Source organism: Tachypleus tridentatus, chromosome 12 (genome assembly GCF_004210375.1).
Source record: "Tachypleus tridentatus isolate NWPU-2018 chromosome 12, ASM421037v1, whole genome shotgun sequence".
NCBI lineage: Eukaryota > Metazoa > Arthropoda > Merostomata > Xiphosura > Limulidae > Tachypleus > Tachypleus tridentatus.
The window spans coordinates 121,176,339-121,194,950 of NC_134836.1; the positions used below are offsets into that span (position 1 = coordinate 121,176,339).

The following is an 18,612-nucleotide window of genomic DNA, read 5'->3' on the forward strand; positions in this document are numbered from 1 at the left end:
TATGTGAAATATTCCAAATTGAAGTAGTAGTTATTCATAAGCACGTGTCTCAGAAAGGGTTAGGGCATGAGTTTCTTATGGAAGATAATCCCCAAAATAAGCACTTTCCTGCAATGAATATCCAATAAGACAAATAACTACAGCTTGTGACGAAGAGGCATCGAAAGTGGTGATCAATAGTTTGGAAGAAGAAAAAGAGACGATTGAAAGGTTAAAATCGTAGTTTTATTAGTCTGTCAATTTACTGCCATTTGGTTGGCAACTTAGATGCCTAACACACAGAGAAGAAAGGGCACTTACCGCCATTATTTCCAGTTAGTGTACATACACTGTTATTCATAATGGTGTAAGATAATCTTAGTTATCCTTCCCCAACTTTCCAACAAAGTTAGACTCTGGTAGTAATCAGTTGGCAACTACGCTTAGGTTTAAGTATCAGCATTTACTAAGATTACAGAGGTTTTGACACGTTACAATAAAATGATTTTAGGGCTTCACCACGCCGTTACAGTCTGTGTCACCACGTTTGACCATTATTTGTGTGACGACTGTGCACCTTGACAATAAACAGCCTTGCAAATTCGTTTCCTTTGCAAAAGGCTTTTATGCCCAAAACTCATCACTTATCCCTGTATGCTTTTCATAAGCTATCTGTAACATGAGGAAAATGACTTCCAGTTCCCTTCTAAACAGTCCAGTCAGAAGAAAACCATAGGTACTTAATCAGGCTACTTCACCTGATGTCTTTATGTGGAATGACATGGATACTCGTTTCATTCTTTAGCTGCATAAAGTGTGAGGCGATTTAAAAGGAAGCGTAACTAGAACCCTTATCTTGGCAAATTCACACTACGTTTGCCTCGTTTCCAGACGCAGTTTCTCCTCGACTATGTTACAGTTCTACGGACTAGAATACTTGGACGTTTTGGTACTACCTTTTTGTTCGTGAATTTTTCACCTTTTACCATGTTTGAGGGATACTTTGACGCAGGTCTGTTCATGGAAGATCCTGGGTACCCAAGCTGATGCACAATTCATTATTTTCAATGCCATTAAATACAAAGGACATTCGTATGTTGCAAATTTTTAAATCCAGAATCTGAAACATCTCTATGATCTGAACATCGGTAACATAAACTTGCAAAACTCGACAATTTCAGTGCTTACCAAACGCCAAACATTGTCACAAATTATTTCTTATACGTTTCTTTCTATATCGATTGTATTTTCGAATTTCAGATTTTTCGTTATCCCTGACTTATCGTTAGGCTTACAGGTGTAGCAGATAAAAGTGTTATCAAATGTTAAACACTGGCTATCGAAGTCTAGCTACGCCTGATACACATTATCAAAATACGTTTTAAACCTTTTTATTTAAAACGTAAAAGATAACGCTCCCTCTATAGTCGATCTTTGTAACGAGGACAATTTACTGAAAGGTATATTTCTGTTTGACTTTTTCTTTTTTTCCACGAGATTCTCTCTAATTCATCTTCTTCCCACAGTTTAACAAAAAAATTAAATAATTTAGTGAAGTTTTATTTCTTTTGAATTTCGCAAAAAACTACACGAAGATTATTTCCGATAGCCGTCCCTAATTTAGGGATGAAAGACTAGATAGAATACAGCTAGTCATCACCACTTACCATCAACTCTTGGGATTACTCTTTTTATCAACGAATAGTGGGATTGACCGTGACATTATAACGTCTCCACGACTGAAAGGGCGATCATTTTTGGAGTGACTGGGATTCGAACTCGTGACCCTCAGATTACTAGTCGAGCGCCCCAACCACCTGACTAATCTGAGCCTAGTAAAATAAATAAATACTCGACACTGAAATAAAATAAATAATACTATGTTATTCAATTTTACTTCAAAAACATGATTTGTAAATGAGTTAAATAAAATATTTTACTAATAAAATATTAGTAATTACAATTAACATAATTAATTCAGGTCACATCATAAAAGTTGGGCTTCATCAAACTGGTGATACACATGTAACATCTAGAGGTTAAGTCTGTCGTAACCCTGATATTAGAAGAAAAGCCTTGACATCCTAGGCGTAGCATATGTAGTAAAGTTGACCAATTATAACATCTTTACTTACATTCATTGATGTTTAGAATAACAAACAGATGAGTCATACATTAATGAGAAGGCTTCCGTCTCGTGGTTAACGTGTCAGACTGTAAAATGAACAGTCCTGGTGCGAGACTTGGTTTTGTTAAACATGCTACGACATGCCAACCGTGTGTTCATCAGATAATATGTTAGTTTATCTTAAAAACTTCATGCAAGCCCCCTAATTTTGAACGAGTAGACTAGAGGGAGGGCAGCCAGTTAAAAGCACCTACTGCCAATCTTGTCAAACCAAATAGTGGAATTTAACTAACTGTTATAGCACACTCAAAGTGTGAACTTCGTTTTTTGCATTAACGGGACAGAAACCGTGTACCCTCGGATTTACAGTACGGCATGTTAATCACTAGGGTACACCAAATTCTGCTACGAAAGGTTACTGACGAAGATTGGTATTCTTTGAAACCCGTTTCTCTTAAATTTCAGTTAAGTCTAGGTTTATATTGTTAGGACTGACTTTCACACCAGTGTTTGCTACTTTTTATCACACGAGACTTATCAGTCGAAAGAAAGTGTTAGCAACAATAATCGTTGTTTTCTGTTGCTAGCTCTATTCATATCACTGAAGTATCTAACGAAGCTGTTTGTTTGTTTGTTTGGAATTTCGCACAAAGCTACTCGAGGGCTATCTGTGCTAGCCGTCCCTAATTTAGCAGTGTAAGACTAGAGAGAAGGCAGCTAGTCATCACCCCCCACCGCCAACTCTTGGGCTACTCTTTTACCAACGAAAAGTGGGATTGACCGTCACTTTATACGCCCCCACGGCTGGGAGGGTGAGCATGTTTAGCGCGACGCGGGCGCGAACCCGCGACCCTCGGATTACGAGTCGCACGCCTTACGCGCTTGGCCATGCCTGGCCCACGAAGCTGTTATCAGACATTACTTTGATTTCGAATATGAATGTATTATAGTTAAAAAGTTGTTTTAACAGGTTAAAGTTTGATGAGCTTCTGCGCTTCTTTTAAAGCGCTGATAAAACTATTAGTGAATATTAGAATAACACGTAGTTGTTATATCCAATATAACTCTAGACATGATCGAGAAGCCATTGTAAAAGCATTATTTCTTAACATTTCAAAATAAAACGAGATTTTACAGGCAAAGCAGATTAGCGCCATCTGCAGATGATATTTGAAAGAATAGCACAACAGAACCAAAACAGAACGTATCCTATAAATATATTGTGAAGCTACACCAAACAATGACATTTTTTTGCCATAATATGAATCAGTTTTACAAATTCACGTTTTTCGTCGATAAATCAGTAAACCTGCAGTATATTAAATAAGAGAAACGTGGGGAAAATAGAAAGAAAATTCCCCTATGGCGTGCAGATGATAATTATTACATATGGTTTAAATACAAATAAATTTTGAAACAAACAGATGAAATGGAAAAGGTAAATGTAATATAACCGTTGTCTTAACGACAGTATTTAGTTTATCTGGAAAAACAACACAAGGGTACTTGCGTTAGCCGTCCCTAATTTAGCAGGCAACTTGTCAACACTACCAACTCTTTTTACTAACGAATAGTGGGATTTACAATACCACTATAACACTCCCACGGCTGAATAGGCGAGCATGTTCGGTGATGTGATTCGAACCTGCGATCCCCAGGAAACAAGTCGAGCGACCTAACCATCAGGCCCCCTCAACGGTAAATCTGAACACTTACAACGCAAAAAATCAAGGTCTAATACCCGCTGTGGGCTTTCAGCAGATATTCCATTGTGTAGTTTTGGAGCAAACAAAGCGTTTATGTAATTAAGTTTAAAAAACGCGTATTAAATCCTAATGATACGAATGCAAAGGACAGACACGGCTCGAAACCAGTGGTTGAAGTTTAAAACAAAACAAAATGCCTTTTTTGTGATGTTTAACTTTTAGCGTCGTTTAAAATAAGGCTTAGATTATACGGCTGTTCATCCATAGACAAAATGTTAAATATATAATTTTATCTGCTATGTACTTAGCGCACGTACATCGTTATTTGCACGTGCGTGATATGCATCGCGAGTAACCTTTGTATATCGGTCCCCTAACGATCAGCCACGAAAGGTTTCCGTGTAATTCTCTCACGTGAAGTGCTCTTACCTTTACTTTCAAACACATTAGACGTACGTGTTTGTATTAGTTACGGTACTTTACGAGCCTCAACCCATGACAGATAAAGTCTGATGCATCTAGCTACCAAGCTCTTAAGAGTCCGGCAACTTACCCGTAAACTAAGTATTTGAAAATCCTATTAAACCGTTATATATAAAAACAAAACAAAAAAAGCAAAAACAACTGTGTATATTTCTAAACCATGCCAACATTAGTATACAAGTACCGAAAATGATTGTTTTCACAATTTGCAGACATAAATTGGTTCTTGAATATGTAAGTTCTGTTCTGCATAACTAAAATTTAAAGTGCTTATGTTTTAAGTTTTATTTCAAAAACATTACGTCATTGTACATAATAAACCGCAATTTATTTAATATCTCCACAAACGATTATTCAATGGCCGATTAGATTCTATTAATAATTTGTTTTACAAAAATCTTAGGTTACTATTATAAAATTCTTGCCTTTATATATACATATACAAAGTTTTGAAAATTAACATATCTCGAATACGTTCGTTTAAAAAGGATAACACGAATCGTGTAGTTCATTAAATAGGCACTAGATGGCGACAAAGTTATCTATCTTACTACAGAGTTCTTGTGTTCGATCATGGTTACAGCTGAGCTTGTTTCTCATTGGTGGATAACACTCAGCCTCGCCTGTAATCCCCAACACACCACTCTGTCTTTTCTGTATTAACCCTTGGAGCTCGATTAAATGCAAACTTCAAAATAGTATGTCATATCTGGATATAATATTTGTCACAGAGGGCGTTTTTTTTAAATGAAATATTTTAGTATTTATTGATTGAAACTGAGGCTGTGATGAATTTGTTTAAAAGCCATGTTGTAGAGCATGTTATTTACTTGAAATTAATAATTACGTATATAGCTCACGAAATGAATTCAGTTTTCTATTTTTTTTTCTTTTGTCTTAGCTACTCGAATATCGCATTATGAAGTAAGCCAAGAAATTCATTAGGTTAAACAATGTTTACTTGTTCGAAGTACTTGGAAACAAGTAGTGTAAACTTACACATAACGCAGGTGTTACAAGTAACTATCTCGTGCATGTCAATTTGACCTTGTGAACAACATTCAGCGGTATTTTTATACGTGTAAGTTCTCTATCTATAAACAGTGTAGAACGTCGGGAAATATTATTACTTTTATTATTTACAGTAATACACGGATATTTCTACCTGGAAATACTATACAGTGATAGCGAGAGAAGGGTGACCATTTCAGTCTTAGAAGGTCGAAGAGGCCGGTTCCAAACAAAATGTGACATTTGAATGCTGAACGAGTACCACTGCATCGGGCAAACGGTTCGTATCACGGCTCAAAATAGTGAAAAGGGACAGCCCACGCCCCCATTTACTTTCAGGAATCACTGGATACCTTTGTTAGTCAATTATGTTTTTATCCAAACCCCTTATCAAAAGTAGTAATGGTTATTCAACGAGACAGAAATCAGAATTGCACAGACTTTCCGTCGTTATTCGAAGTGATAAAGACGGGCAGTAAATAACAGAAATGACACAGTTTAACAGACGACAGTGACACAGACAGTAAGCAACGAAAAGGTCACAACTTTCTGCAGTTGGAGCGACACAGACGGGCAGTAAACAATGGAAAGGTAATAGTTGACCAAATGTACTGTGCATTCGAATCTAGAAAAACAGTTAATAATGGGGTAGTTCACAGATACGCTACAAACAATAAAAACTGTCTGTTAACATCTAAACAAAGAGAACGGTCATCTGCTACCTGACTCGAGTCTTTCGAGCAGAACTTTGAAAACAATGTTTTGTTCGTTTGGCTCGAGTCAGAAAGTAGTTTCAATATTCATCACTTTCACGAAAGTTCCATCATATGAATAAACCAGAAGAACAGTTGCCTAACCAGTCCTGTATCATTTGGAGTATAAATATCCAGATATTTGAAACTTCCTTCAGGGATCAAACGTAAGTGTTATACTTAATTTTAAGTTATTAACCTACAATATCACATTTAGGTAATATATTTCCAAATAGTGATATAAAAAAAAAACTGGATGTAATTGATTTATGAGTGCCCATGTTTTATTACTGGTCAATATCAGATAGGAGTACAATAGGGGTTAAATAGCTTTAGTTTATCTGCTTGAAAATATTAACAAATAAGTTTAGTGTATTGTCTAACCAACAGTTTATGGATCAAATGGAGAGTCATGCAAGTTATGTGGTGACATAACACAAGAATAATGTGTAAACATAGCTTTCTGGATATAGTCATGTCAGTTATGTGGTGACATAACACAAGAATAATGTGTAAACATAGCTTTCTGGATATAGCCATGTCAGTTATGTGGTGACAAAACACAAGAATAATATCTAAACATAGCTTTCTGGATATAGCCATGCCAGTTATGTGGTGACATAACACAAGAATAATGTATAAACATAGCTTTCTGGATATAGCCATGCCAGTTATGTGGTGACATAACACAAGAATAATGTGTAAACATAGCTTTCTGGATATAGTCATGTCAGTTATGTGGTGACAAAACACAAGAATAATATCTAAACATAGCTTTCTGGATATAGTCATGTCAGTTATGTGGTGACATAACACAAGAATAATGTGTAAACATAGCTTTCTGGATATAGCCATGCCAGTTATGTGGTGACATAACACAAGAATAATGTGTAAACATAGCTTTCTGGATATAGCCATGTCAGTTATGTGGTGACAAAACACAAGAATAATGTGTAAACATAGCTTTCTGGATATAGCCATGCCAGTTATGTGGTGACAAAACACAAGAATAATATCTAAACATAGCTTTCTGGATATAGCCATGCCAGTTATGTGGTGACATAACACAAGAATAATGTGTAAACATAGCTTTCTGGATATAGCCATGTCAGTTATGTGGTGACATAACACAAGAATAATGTGTAAACATAGCTTTCTGGATATAGCCATGTCAGTTATGTGGTGACATAACACAAGAATAATATCTAAACATAGCTTTCTGGATATAGCCATGCCAGTTATGTGGTGACATAACACAAGAATAATGTATAAACATAACTTTCTGGATATAGCCATGCCAGTTATGTGGTGACATAACACAAGAATAATGTGTAAACATAGCTTTCTGGATATAGCCATGTCAGTTATGTGATGACATAACACCAGAATAATATATAAACATAGCTTTCTGGATATAGCCATGCCAGTTATGTGGTGACATAACACAAGAATAATGTGTAAACATAGCTTTCTGGATATAGCCATGTCAGTTATGTGGTGACATAACACAAGAATAATATCTAAACATAGCTTTCTGGATATAGCCATGCCAGTTATGTGGTGACATAACACAAGAATAATGTGTAAACATAGCTTTCTGGATATAGCCATGCCAGTTATGTGGTGACATAACACAAGAATAATGTGTAAACATAGCTTTCTGGATATAGCCATGTCAGTTATGTGGTGACATAACACAAGAATAATGTGTAAACATAGCTTTCTGGATATAGTCTTGCCAGTTATGTGGTGACAAAACACAAGAATAATATCTAAACACAGCTTTCTGGATATAGCCATGCCAGTTATGTGGTGACAAAACACAAGAATAATGTATAAACACAAGCTTCTGGATAGAACCATGCATGTGGTGACAAAACACAAGCTTCTGGATAGAACCATGCAAGTATGTGGTGACAGAGGGTGACTGGAATATATAGTATAAGTTACTCAAATGAAAAGTGTGTGTGTTATGTGATAACAGAACACAAAAAGAAAGAATAGCCTGAATGGAAAAGTTCATAGCAAAGCTACACCAGGATGTATGCTTTGTCCACCAGGGGTAGTTGAAATCCTAATTTAAATGTTGTTAATCGCTAGACATACCACTGTCCCACCAAGGGACAACTGGAAAAGACATGTTTTAGCTACATGTGCATGTGACGTCAAGATTTCTCCAGAATGCAGGTTAATTGTTCCAGAGCTAAGCACTTTCCTGGAACCTTGAAATTAGAAACTACCAGGAAAACTTTAAACCATGTATTTAATCTTCTCAAGAGAATTTTCATTTTGAGACAATATCTGGAAGGTTCAGATTTGAAATGTTTTCTCTGTTGAAGGAATTAGGTAAGATTGGTAATTAGATAGTTTCATATGGTTGTTTATTTAATAAGAACGTCTATGTTTTACCACCTTACATAAATATACCGATCACAATGTAAGTTACAGTGAATAGAATAGTTTAATAACAAAGTCAAGAAAAAACACTGAAAATGAGAATTTCTTCATGAAATACTAAAGATTTGAATAGGTTGTTACAGATAAACCACATAAATTATGTTTGTCCTGTATGAGGCATTATGTTTTAACACAAGTACTATTACTACATGTAAGAGAGGCAGTTCACAGATTACTACAACATATAATAGCTACGAGAGAGTTGTGTGTGTGTTTGTATACTAAGCATCAGTTTACGTTTCCGAGGGGTGAAGTTTTAACTTTATTATGAGGTGTATTTTATGTACGAAAGTTTTAAAGGACAATAACATAATCTTAGGATGGCCGATTCACCTCTGAATAGAAAATTAAGATGTTTTATAGTCTTTATTACCAAAAGTGTCTATAAAATGCTAACCAGAACCAAGAAGTTGACCATTAGAGGGTTGATATTAGCCATAGCAGTTTTTTTCTCATGATGTGTTGTAAAAACAGTCCATGGTCAGAATTCAGTTTGATTGGTCAGAAGAATACTGATCAGTCTACAACTCGGACATTGTACCTGAATATTTTAATTATGAAACTTGTTATAAGAGTACAATATGAGATACAGTACAATACTGTTAATATAAATAATGGTTAACAAAACAATGAATAATTTACCATACACACTGATCAAAACGTTACCATCTACCATATATGCATGTTTTTAAAACTCATTTACCTACACATTATTTACAAGGTCAATCAACTGACCAGTGACATGTCTCAAACAGCAGAAATATACGTCAGAACAGTAATTACAGTTTGATGGACATGATTTATTTGCCAACACCTAGTACACATGAGTGAATCAGGTTTTGTTGAAGACATAGTACCTAACATATGTGCCTCAATCCAGTAAAACTGAACATGGTATTTATACCACAGTTTTCTTTTGTAAATCACACTCTGTCAAACTGAAAAAATCAGACTTAAAAATATACTACATGTTTTCAAGTAATTAACATTATTGTGCACCAAGATGTTTCTTACATCAATAATACAAAAGGAAACCAATTTTGGGCAAGACATATTTAATTATTTACAACTTACAGTTGTTTAACAAACTTTACCATATACCAATTTTATTAATTAGTCTATTGCAGGTATTATTAAGCCATAGTCAAACAGTAAGACTATGATTCTGGTAATAAAATAGGTACTAAACATTCAACAACCTTTCATTGTTGTCATAAGTTTAAATTTTAATTCATCCAATAGATTGTTCTGAACTTGTTTATAATATTTATGACTGGAGAAAGAGATCTTAAACAATGAGCTTTATCAAAGCACAGTTTCCAGGTGATATCTTTTCGAATATAATGGGTAAGTATTAGACACTGGGAAACAACATTAGTTTAATAACATAATCCAAGACCTCTGTCCGATAGGTCAGTAACATTAACAGTAAGATGGAAGGTATACTATTAATAAAATTTGAAAGAATGTAGTTGGACTACAGGAGAAATTTATTTACTGTGAAATAAGTTTTTATATTTATCTTGATAGATCCCCATTAAAACAAATCAAAATATTTACAGCATGGTATTGTTTGATTTTAATAAAGATAACATTTGCATGTCGTATTAACTTTGCAAAGCTTACACACCGAAATACTCTGTTGGATTTAAAATTTCTGAAAAAGTTTTATGTTTTCGTATAAAACAAAGACAAATTATGATAAAAAAATATGGCAAATAAATTAAAAATGTACCAGACTATTAAATGAATTTATAAGTTTTAACATATACGTGTTTAACCGTAAGGTTACGTTCTATAACTTCATTGTGTTTGATTTTAATGCCAGAACCATTAAAGTTACTGTAACACTTTTATTATGTCAATTACAAAATGTTATCTGTACAGTTACGTGCTGTTTGTTGTAGAAAATGATGCAGCGATGGAAAGTAGTCGTAAGTTGGAATGTTACAAAAGTTTCTTAGTCGTGATCTCGTATACCATCCTCCTCCTGAAATATGGCATGTGAGCCTGCAACAAAAGATTATACGTCTTGTCAGGTGAAGCAATATTCATACCTTTCATTTTTCTAGTACGTTACTATAAATACTTGAAACTTTCTTAGAGCGACAATCTACACAAAGAAATATATTACAATTTTTGGATATCGAAATGTGCTGACTTAAGTTCCTGGTGTTACTTGTTTTACTTGAAAGAGTACGTGTCACAATTTACACTTCAACTGATGTTTACAAACCTGAGTAAAGTTTATTTTTCCTCTACGGGTAACGTATTCGGCATACTTGCATGTAAACATCCCACAGTCACTTCCGTTCATTTGATGGGGAATGTCCTAGAAACGTGACAAAAAATTAAGTCTTACACAGCATGCAACTCAAATTACAATCCAGGTTTACAATGAAGATATAAAAACACATCACATATTACAACTGTGAAGGTACTCATTTACATTTCTTAATGAGGGTTTTGTTTTTTTCTATGCTTACAGATTGAATGACCTTATTGTTAAATAAAGTTCACTTCATTAAAAACAATAAGGCAGAGGGTATCAATACTGTACATTTTAAAGTTATGTAATACTTACAACACTTCCTAATTAATTCTCCATACTCTGTCTTTTTGACCAATCTTGTAACCACCATTGAAGAATACATATTCTAAATTAATGTAGTAAATGTATCTTTACAAAATTTGAGAAACATTTAATAAACATTATATGGAGTTAGTGTATTAACTGCTCTAAGTGCAAATTAATTCTCATGTTCAGAATAAAAATACTTTACCTTAGTTTTGCATAACCACTAGTCTCCTAAATAAATAACATTTTTCTTCAGTAAAACTTAGTTGTTTTTTTCCTATCCTAACATTATAAAAGGCTTGGTGCATTTAACTGACCTTGTAAATTCCAGAAAATTATATGAAATAATGTACAATGATTTTTACCTTTTCCAGAATAACTGTATATTGTAAGAATTAGTCACCTTAAATAATCTGAGGCTCATAACATCTGTTCTTGTTGATTTCTTTTTTTCTTTTTCCCCTTTGAGCCATTTCTTATTACTCAATCCATGTAAAAAGTTACAAAAGCCACAACAGATGCATAGCTCAGGTTACAGTAATGAACTACCACGTACGTTTCTAGCTCACTGATGATAAAAACAAACGGAGGGGTCATTGTCTCTTTTTGTGAATTTTTCCAGTTGAGTTTGAAACATTCTAAGCAGCACATTTATTATCTTTAATATTTACTGTCAGCTGAACACCACTCACACTATTCTTTATCATTACAGTTTATAACTGTGATTGTGTTCCTGTGCTTCACAGAAGTGAAATAACTGTTACAAAAGCATTTAAACAGAATGTGTAGCCCAAACCTTTCCATAGAGGGCACTAACAGTACCAAGCTGAGTTTCATTGTTTTCCTTTGCACATTAATTGGAACATTGGTGAATATAACGTTTTTCATATTAGTTATACATGCCTTCCAGTGCTTTAGGTTACATTCATACGACTTATCAATAACAAAACTGATTAGGACTACAGTTAACCCAGATAATGATGTAGTTCATTTAGTATACCAGTCTTACTATTAGTATACAATGTGAAAGTTTTAAATGTTAGAATGCACTGGTTCATTGGTCAAGTACTCTTGCTATTAGTGACACTATCCATTTGTAAATAAACTACGGTACATATACATATACATTATGAAAGACACGAGTTAGTAACACAGCTGTACTTTTATCACATACAACAGACTTCCCAACATTGTTGACATGTAAACATACCTCAACAACTTCTAGTGACCATTCACCAATGTCAAATTCTTTCTTTTTCTTGTCCAAGCTTTCCTCCTGTAGGTATGTTCTGAAAAACAACAAACCCAAATATTTCAATTTAATAAGCAGCAGGCACAAAGATGTACTAGACCATACAAAAACAGAGTAGAATTCTACCTCTTTCCATTGTTTACTCAGCACACAATACTGACCTTAAGGCCTTTAGACATTCACCATTTTGACCATCCATTGAATCGTAGTACTCAATTTTTTTATCTTGGAAATTCACCACCTGCAAAATAAAATAAGAAAGAAAAATCCAATATATTATAGCAACTGTTTACTTGACTTAATCTAGTATTTTAAAAACAAGGCATAAACTTAGAACATTTTTTTTTTGTCGGTCTTAAAATTCTAACCATTACAGTGTGATAGCAATGGCCACAAATGCCAATTTTAGAAAATGACCAAATCAATTACTTGAAATTTAATATTAAAAACAAGTCCAACATATCTTGATTAATAATTTCATGACATATCATTTCACCCCATGTCTAAATATTTAATACAGAAAGTGCATCATTTCTGTCTTTGTAGAAGGTTTTAATGACTAAAATATGTAGTGTTTGTTACGTGTATAAAAATGTTCAGACAAATACAAGAAACTAACCCAACTCAACTTTTACAGATCATTTATCAAATAAACCCTTATGAAGATGGATGTGTCTGAGGAACACATTAGGTATATAATGTTTTATATATTTAAAAAAGACAACAGTACAACAGAAACTACATGAAACATTCAAGGTGTTTATGATGTGGAGTTTCTCAATGAAAGAAAATGTTGAAGGTGGTTTCAGAAGTTCAGATCAGGTGACTACAGCTTAAGTGATGCACCACATTCAGGTCGTCCTGTTGAGTTTAATGATGACTTGCTGCTGGCTACACTTGATAAAGATTGTACTGTAACAGTTGAAGAACTAGCACAGAAGCTTAATTCAACCTATTCAACAGTTTACCGTCATCTGCAACAGCTTGGAAAGGTGTCAAAACTTGGAAAATGGGTCCCCCATGATTTGACAGAAGCCAACCTTAGAGAAAGAGTGGACATTTGTACTTCTCTGCACTCTTGTGAATGTAGCTCAGATTTTTTGGACAGGCTGATGACTGGAGATGAAAAATGGATATATTATAAAAATGTTAAGCACTGCAGATAATGGCTTAGTGCAGATAAACTGGATAAAGCATAGCCCAAAATGGACCTCCACCCTAAGAAAGTCTTGTTAAGCATTTTGTGTGATATTGTTGGTGTGATCCACTTTGAGTTGCTGTCACTTAATGTAACAATTACACCAGAATTCTATTGTCAACAATTAGAGCACTTGAATGTTGCACTGAAAGAAAAGAGGCCTGCTTTGATCAGTCATAAAGGTGTTGTGTTACACCAGGATAATGCACGGCCCCATACAGTAAGGATCACATCTGTAGAGACTGAAGATCTAAACTGGGAAGACCTCCACATCCTCCTTATTCTCCAGATCTTGTCCCATCTGATTATCATCTATTCCGAAGTTTACAGAACTATCTTGTTGGAAAACAGCTTGGAACACATGAAGATGTCAAAACTACCATCTCTACATTCCTCCAAACCTCATGAAATATATAGAAGTTACATTCAGAAGCTTGTGAATTGTTGGCAGGAAGTAATTAATAATAATGGAACACATTATTGATTAAATAACATTAAAAGTGTTTGAAATCCTTTCTCTTGAAATCAGACATTACTTGACCTGTTAGGTAACTAAACACACACACAATCATTTCATAAACTCAGACTGTTCTAAAGTTCCAAAACATGTTTTGTATTCACTGGTGATTATTCATCAATAAACTGTAACTTAATGTTTCTAACAAAACATTGTTTTCTGTTAGAAAATGTTTAAATGTGTCTCACACTAGGACTAACTATTTTATGAATCAGTTCTTGATAAACAAACATCTAGGAGAAAAAAAGTGAAACACTATAACAATTGTCACATTAAGTTTTAGAAACACTATTAGTTTATATGTGAATCAGTACTGGCTGTATATCAGTTTATATGTATGCTGTATGAATCATCTTTGAACATTTCACAACTACAAATAACCACATCTTGCTCTTTGAACTGTCCTTCACAAGAGCTACTATTATGGGATAACATCCCCTCAAACTAGCCTCACTTTGTTTTGTGTTCAACTTATAAATAAATTTGTCCTTTTTCTCAATAATAAATACAATTTTAGTGATAAGAAACACAAACACATACATGCTGTGCCTGATATTAAAACAGTACTATTTTATCACAAATATCTACTGAATAAATTCAATGTGTTCCCCGTGCATGCTCATAGCTGTATGAAACTCTATGAACAAAAATATTCATATTTGCTGATTCTGTCATCTAGCCAATACAATCTTTAATACAACAACAACATATACCAAGGTTTTGTTTTGTGGCTCTAAGTACAGAAAACAGCATTTAAAATAAAAAATATTAAAACTTTCCCTCAACAGTGAAACTAACTAAATTATAAAGTAAATAAATACCAGTTTTTACTTATTAATAACTAAAAACAGCCCTATATTAACCCAACACTCAGACTTACCACCACATGATGGGGAAAAGTGAGAATAAACAACTTTCAACTGTTATCAGTAACTGAAAGTAACTTTAAGAACATTTCACAATAACCCACACAGAAACAGAGATGATATTTATTATTTTTACATACAGCTAAGCACCAGTGCATTCCTAGGTGAACTGGTACTAACAAAAGGTCATAAGAGAAAATGTCGATCTTTCGCGTCCATCTCCGTAGGGCACTGTGGCCACCAGCAGCGAGCTTTGGGTAGAAAAATGTGTTGAAAGCATATACAGATGGGAAGTTTTCCTGTTTTCCTCTTTCCATTAGCAGATTCATGTAGAAATTTATCACCTGAAATCGTAAAAACATGGTACGTGTTCACGATACAAACATCAGAGAATATAATTCCATTCTTTGAGTAAGTGAAAACAAAAAACTTTATAGTATGTTCCACAATTCACACATTTTGCTTTTCTAATATGAAAACCAAAACAAGAAAAAACACTCAGCAGGTTCCTGTATCCGTGTGTATTTTATAAAAGTATTCCTGATTCATTACCATTGAGCTCTAGGGGTCACAATGGTTTAGATGTAAAAACTAACAACATTATTTGCATTATTGTGATTACACTAGAAGAAACAAATAAAGTTTACAGATAACAAACAAATACAAAGAAATGAAAATATTCCTTTACTTAGTAGGCTGTTTTACAGCTATTATTATTCATAAGAAATTAATCAAACTTATGTGGTTTAAGATGAAATTAATGAAACACAACTGATAGAAAACAACCTTCAGTAAAACTTTTGACACACTTTTTATATTCACAGGTTAACAATAAAATAAATGTTTAATGGTTTCTTTTTCTTATTAGTAGATGGAAATCCAGGTCATATATTTCCATGAAATTACTACAATAATGAAACGGCCAAAACTGGTCACTTACCCATTTTACTTGAACATTTACAAATAAAAAATTACCATGTCAGGTTTACTTTTAGAAACAAACGATTCAACAAATATTTTTACTTATTTGAAACTGGTGAAGAGTAAGGGAGGGAGACATTTTCTTCATTGTGGTACAAAGTTCATGTGGTTAATGTCAACCATTTTAATACTAAAACAGTGGTTATACAGTGTCCCACAGGGCTGTGAAACAGGTAAAGTGGAAGCCACTTCACATTTAATGCCAATTTATTTTAAAGGTTTTACTTTACTACAGAGTTCAATACAGTTAAGAATATTATAATAAGATCTAGCAATGAACAACATTTAATATGTAGAGTTTTTAAAACTTAGTCAGTTTTAGCTGACATCAAATAAAATATTTGATGTATTCCTGTAACCAAAATAAATATAAAAAATGACAAAAGAAAACAAACCAGAATTTAATATACACATATTTGCAAGTTTAAGATATAATTTAAAACAATACATTTCTAAATTAAATTAGGTGAAGCAGTGTCCAAAGGATTAACAGTTGTAATTAAACATATGCTTATGTATAAGAAAATAACACATCAATCAACTTTCACAGAGATCTAAGACACCACCTGTTCAATGTAAAATGCTGGAAATCAAACCTATCAGGATGAGTGCCTATATTTTAAAGAACCTTGTAACCACCAGATAACCATGGTGGTATACATAACTCTGAAAGATCTCAGTAAAAGTTTACAAGTATTTCATAAAGAGAAGAAATATCAGAATTTTTAATTAGAGATTTTAACTAAAACTCAGTTTAATTGTATGGTTTCAGAGTGTTGTCCGCTCCAAGTAAAATGTGATTTTAATATTGAAATTAAAAATACTTTTCTTCATCTAAAAATTTTCAAATTTCATTTGCATGTTGCCTAAAATCTCATAAATAAATATCAAATATTGTTTTTTCTGAAAAACCTTTTATTTTATCTGTTACTTCCCTACTTTAATTCAGTATGAGATTTGTAAATTTGATCAATCTTGTAACCAACTAAAAAATGAAAAAATGTAATTAAATCTAAATTATTCATTAACCATTTTTTTCTTTCTAGAATGACTTCAAATTGTAACACAAAACTTAATTTCCTATCCTAAGTAGCTTAAATATTGTAACACTATATACATGTATAAAGTTTTACTGTTTTATTTATTGCTTTCTGAACTACATCTCAGCTCATATTCCAACTAAAAAGTTTGAAATCACTTGGCATATGTGTAACTAATTACTCAATCAAATTACATAACACATAAGTTGCTCGTGGAATAATTATGAACATACCTCGTGACAAATTTTATTATTATTTTATTCACTTTATGTAATCTAACCTAAAAAGGTTTCTAACTTTTACATTTTACTTTTTTTGTAATAATAAGTAAAAAGTACATGAGAAAATAATAGGTGTTTATCTGGGTTGCTTTCTTTGTACTTTTGACTATCGTTGACACATAACAGTTTTTTGTTTTTAAACTAATGGTACCTACTGCATTCAATATCTTTTAATTAAATAGTGCTCCAAAGAACATTGAATAATATGTAGGATATGTCTGCAACTATCACAATTATTATGGCTTTCTAACTATGTAACAAGAACCATTGGAAATTCAGTTAAGTCTGTCAATGTCTTTCATGTGTAAATCAAACCTAAACTGGAAGCTGAAAACATGATGTAACATGCTGTTTGGTAGACTGAAGAAAACATGATGCAACATGCTGTTTGGTAGACTGAAGAAAACATGATGTAACATGCTGTTTGGTAGACTGAAGAAAACATGATGTAACATGCTGTTTGGTAGACAAACTCTCATTTTCTAGTTGTCATAAATAACATTAAAAGTTAAAATGAACTACTGGTAATTTGCAAAACACAGGATGTGACAGAGGGCACAGAAGGAGGGGTCATTTTGTAGTCTATGTCTCTGAACCAAATAACATTGAAGAGTGTAAGAAATATGTTTTACCTTAGCAATAACAGTATTATAATGAGTACTTCTGTTGAATTGCCAGATGGGTAGTAGATAAAGTAAATAAGAAGAAATGGCTAACAAATGTATTTGTTCTCATACTAGGAGGGACTGAGTTTGTGTTTTTAAATATCACCTTCTGAAAGTAGAAACTTAAAACTCATATAATATTAAAATTTGATTTATTATCTATGTTTTTGATGCCAAATTTATTCTTACATATTAGTAATAAAATAATTTAATTACATTTTGAAAACAAGATAGGTTAATTTTGAATGCAACTCTCTGAAAGGTTCTGGCATGTGCACTTTGACCTACACAATGCAGAAAGGTTAAAGTTTTGTATCACTCAAAAATACTTCTAATACTCTTATGTCTTTCTATAAAGTATTTATAAAAAAAACTACTGAAGTTTTATGCAACAAGCCACTAGTTAAGAACAGTTTAACAAATACAGGAACAATGCAACAGTAATTTGTAAGTTAGACAAACAAAAACATTCAGGTGTAAATGATCCAAAGAACCATGTAACTAGTGTTTGTTAAAGATTCTAATGTAGTATGATGCTTTCACCTGATATGACTAAGAACCAAGAGATGGCATGTTATAAAATTACCTCATCATTTAACCATCACCTGATATGACTAAGAACCAAGTGATGGCATGTTATAAAATTACCTCATCATTTAACCATCACCTGATATGACTAAGAACCAAGTGATGGCATGTTATAAAATTACCTCATCAT

The 18,612-nt window shown here is 33.2% G+C and overlaps 1 protein-coding gene across 2 annotated transcripts in view; it reads right to left on the reverse strand.

Annotated features, from left to right (window-relative positions):
* Positions 1-9,554: 9,554 nt before the first annotated feature.
* Positions 9,555-18,612, reverse strand: part of LOC143234541 (sentrin-specific protease 1-like) — a 36,733-nt gene continuing 27,675 nt past the window's right edge. For both annotated transcript variants that reach the window (XM_076471973.1, XM_076471974.1), the window contains exons 14-18: positions 15,068-15,271; positions 12,508-12,587; positions 12,305-12,383; positions 10,753-10,848; positions 9,555-10,526 (exon numbers count right to left, since the gene is read on the reverse strand). In XM_076471973.1, coding sequence (XP_076328088.1) covers positions 10,464-10,526; positions 10,753-10,848; positions 12,305-12,383; positions 12,508-12,587; positions 15,068-15,271 — 522 coding nt within the window. In that variant the 3' untranslated portion in view covers positions 9,555-10,463. The remainder of the gene's footprint in view (positions 10,527-10,752; positions 10,849-12,304; positions 12,384-12,507; positions 12,588-15,067; positions 15,272-18,612) is intronic.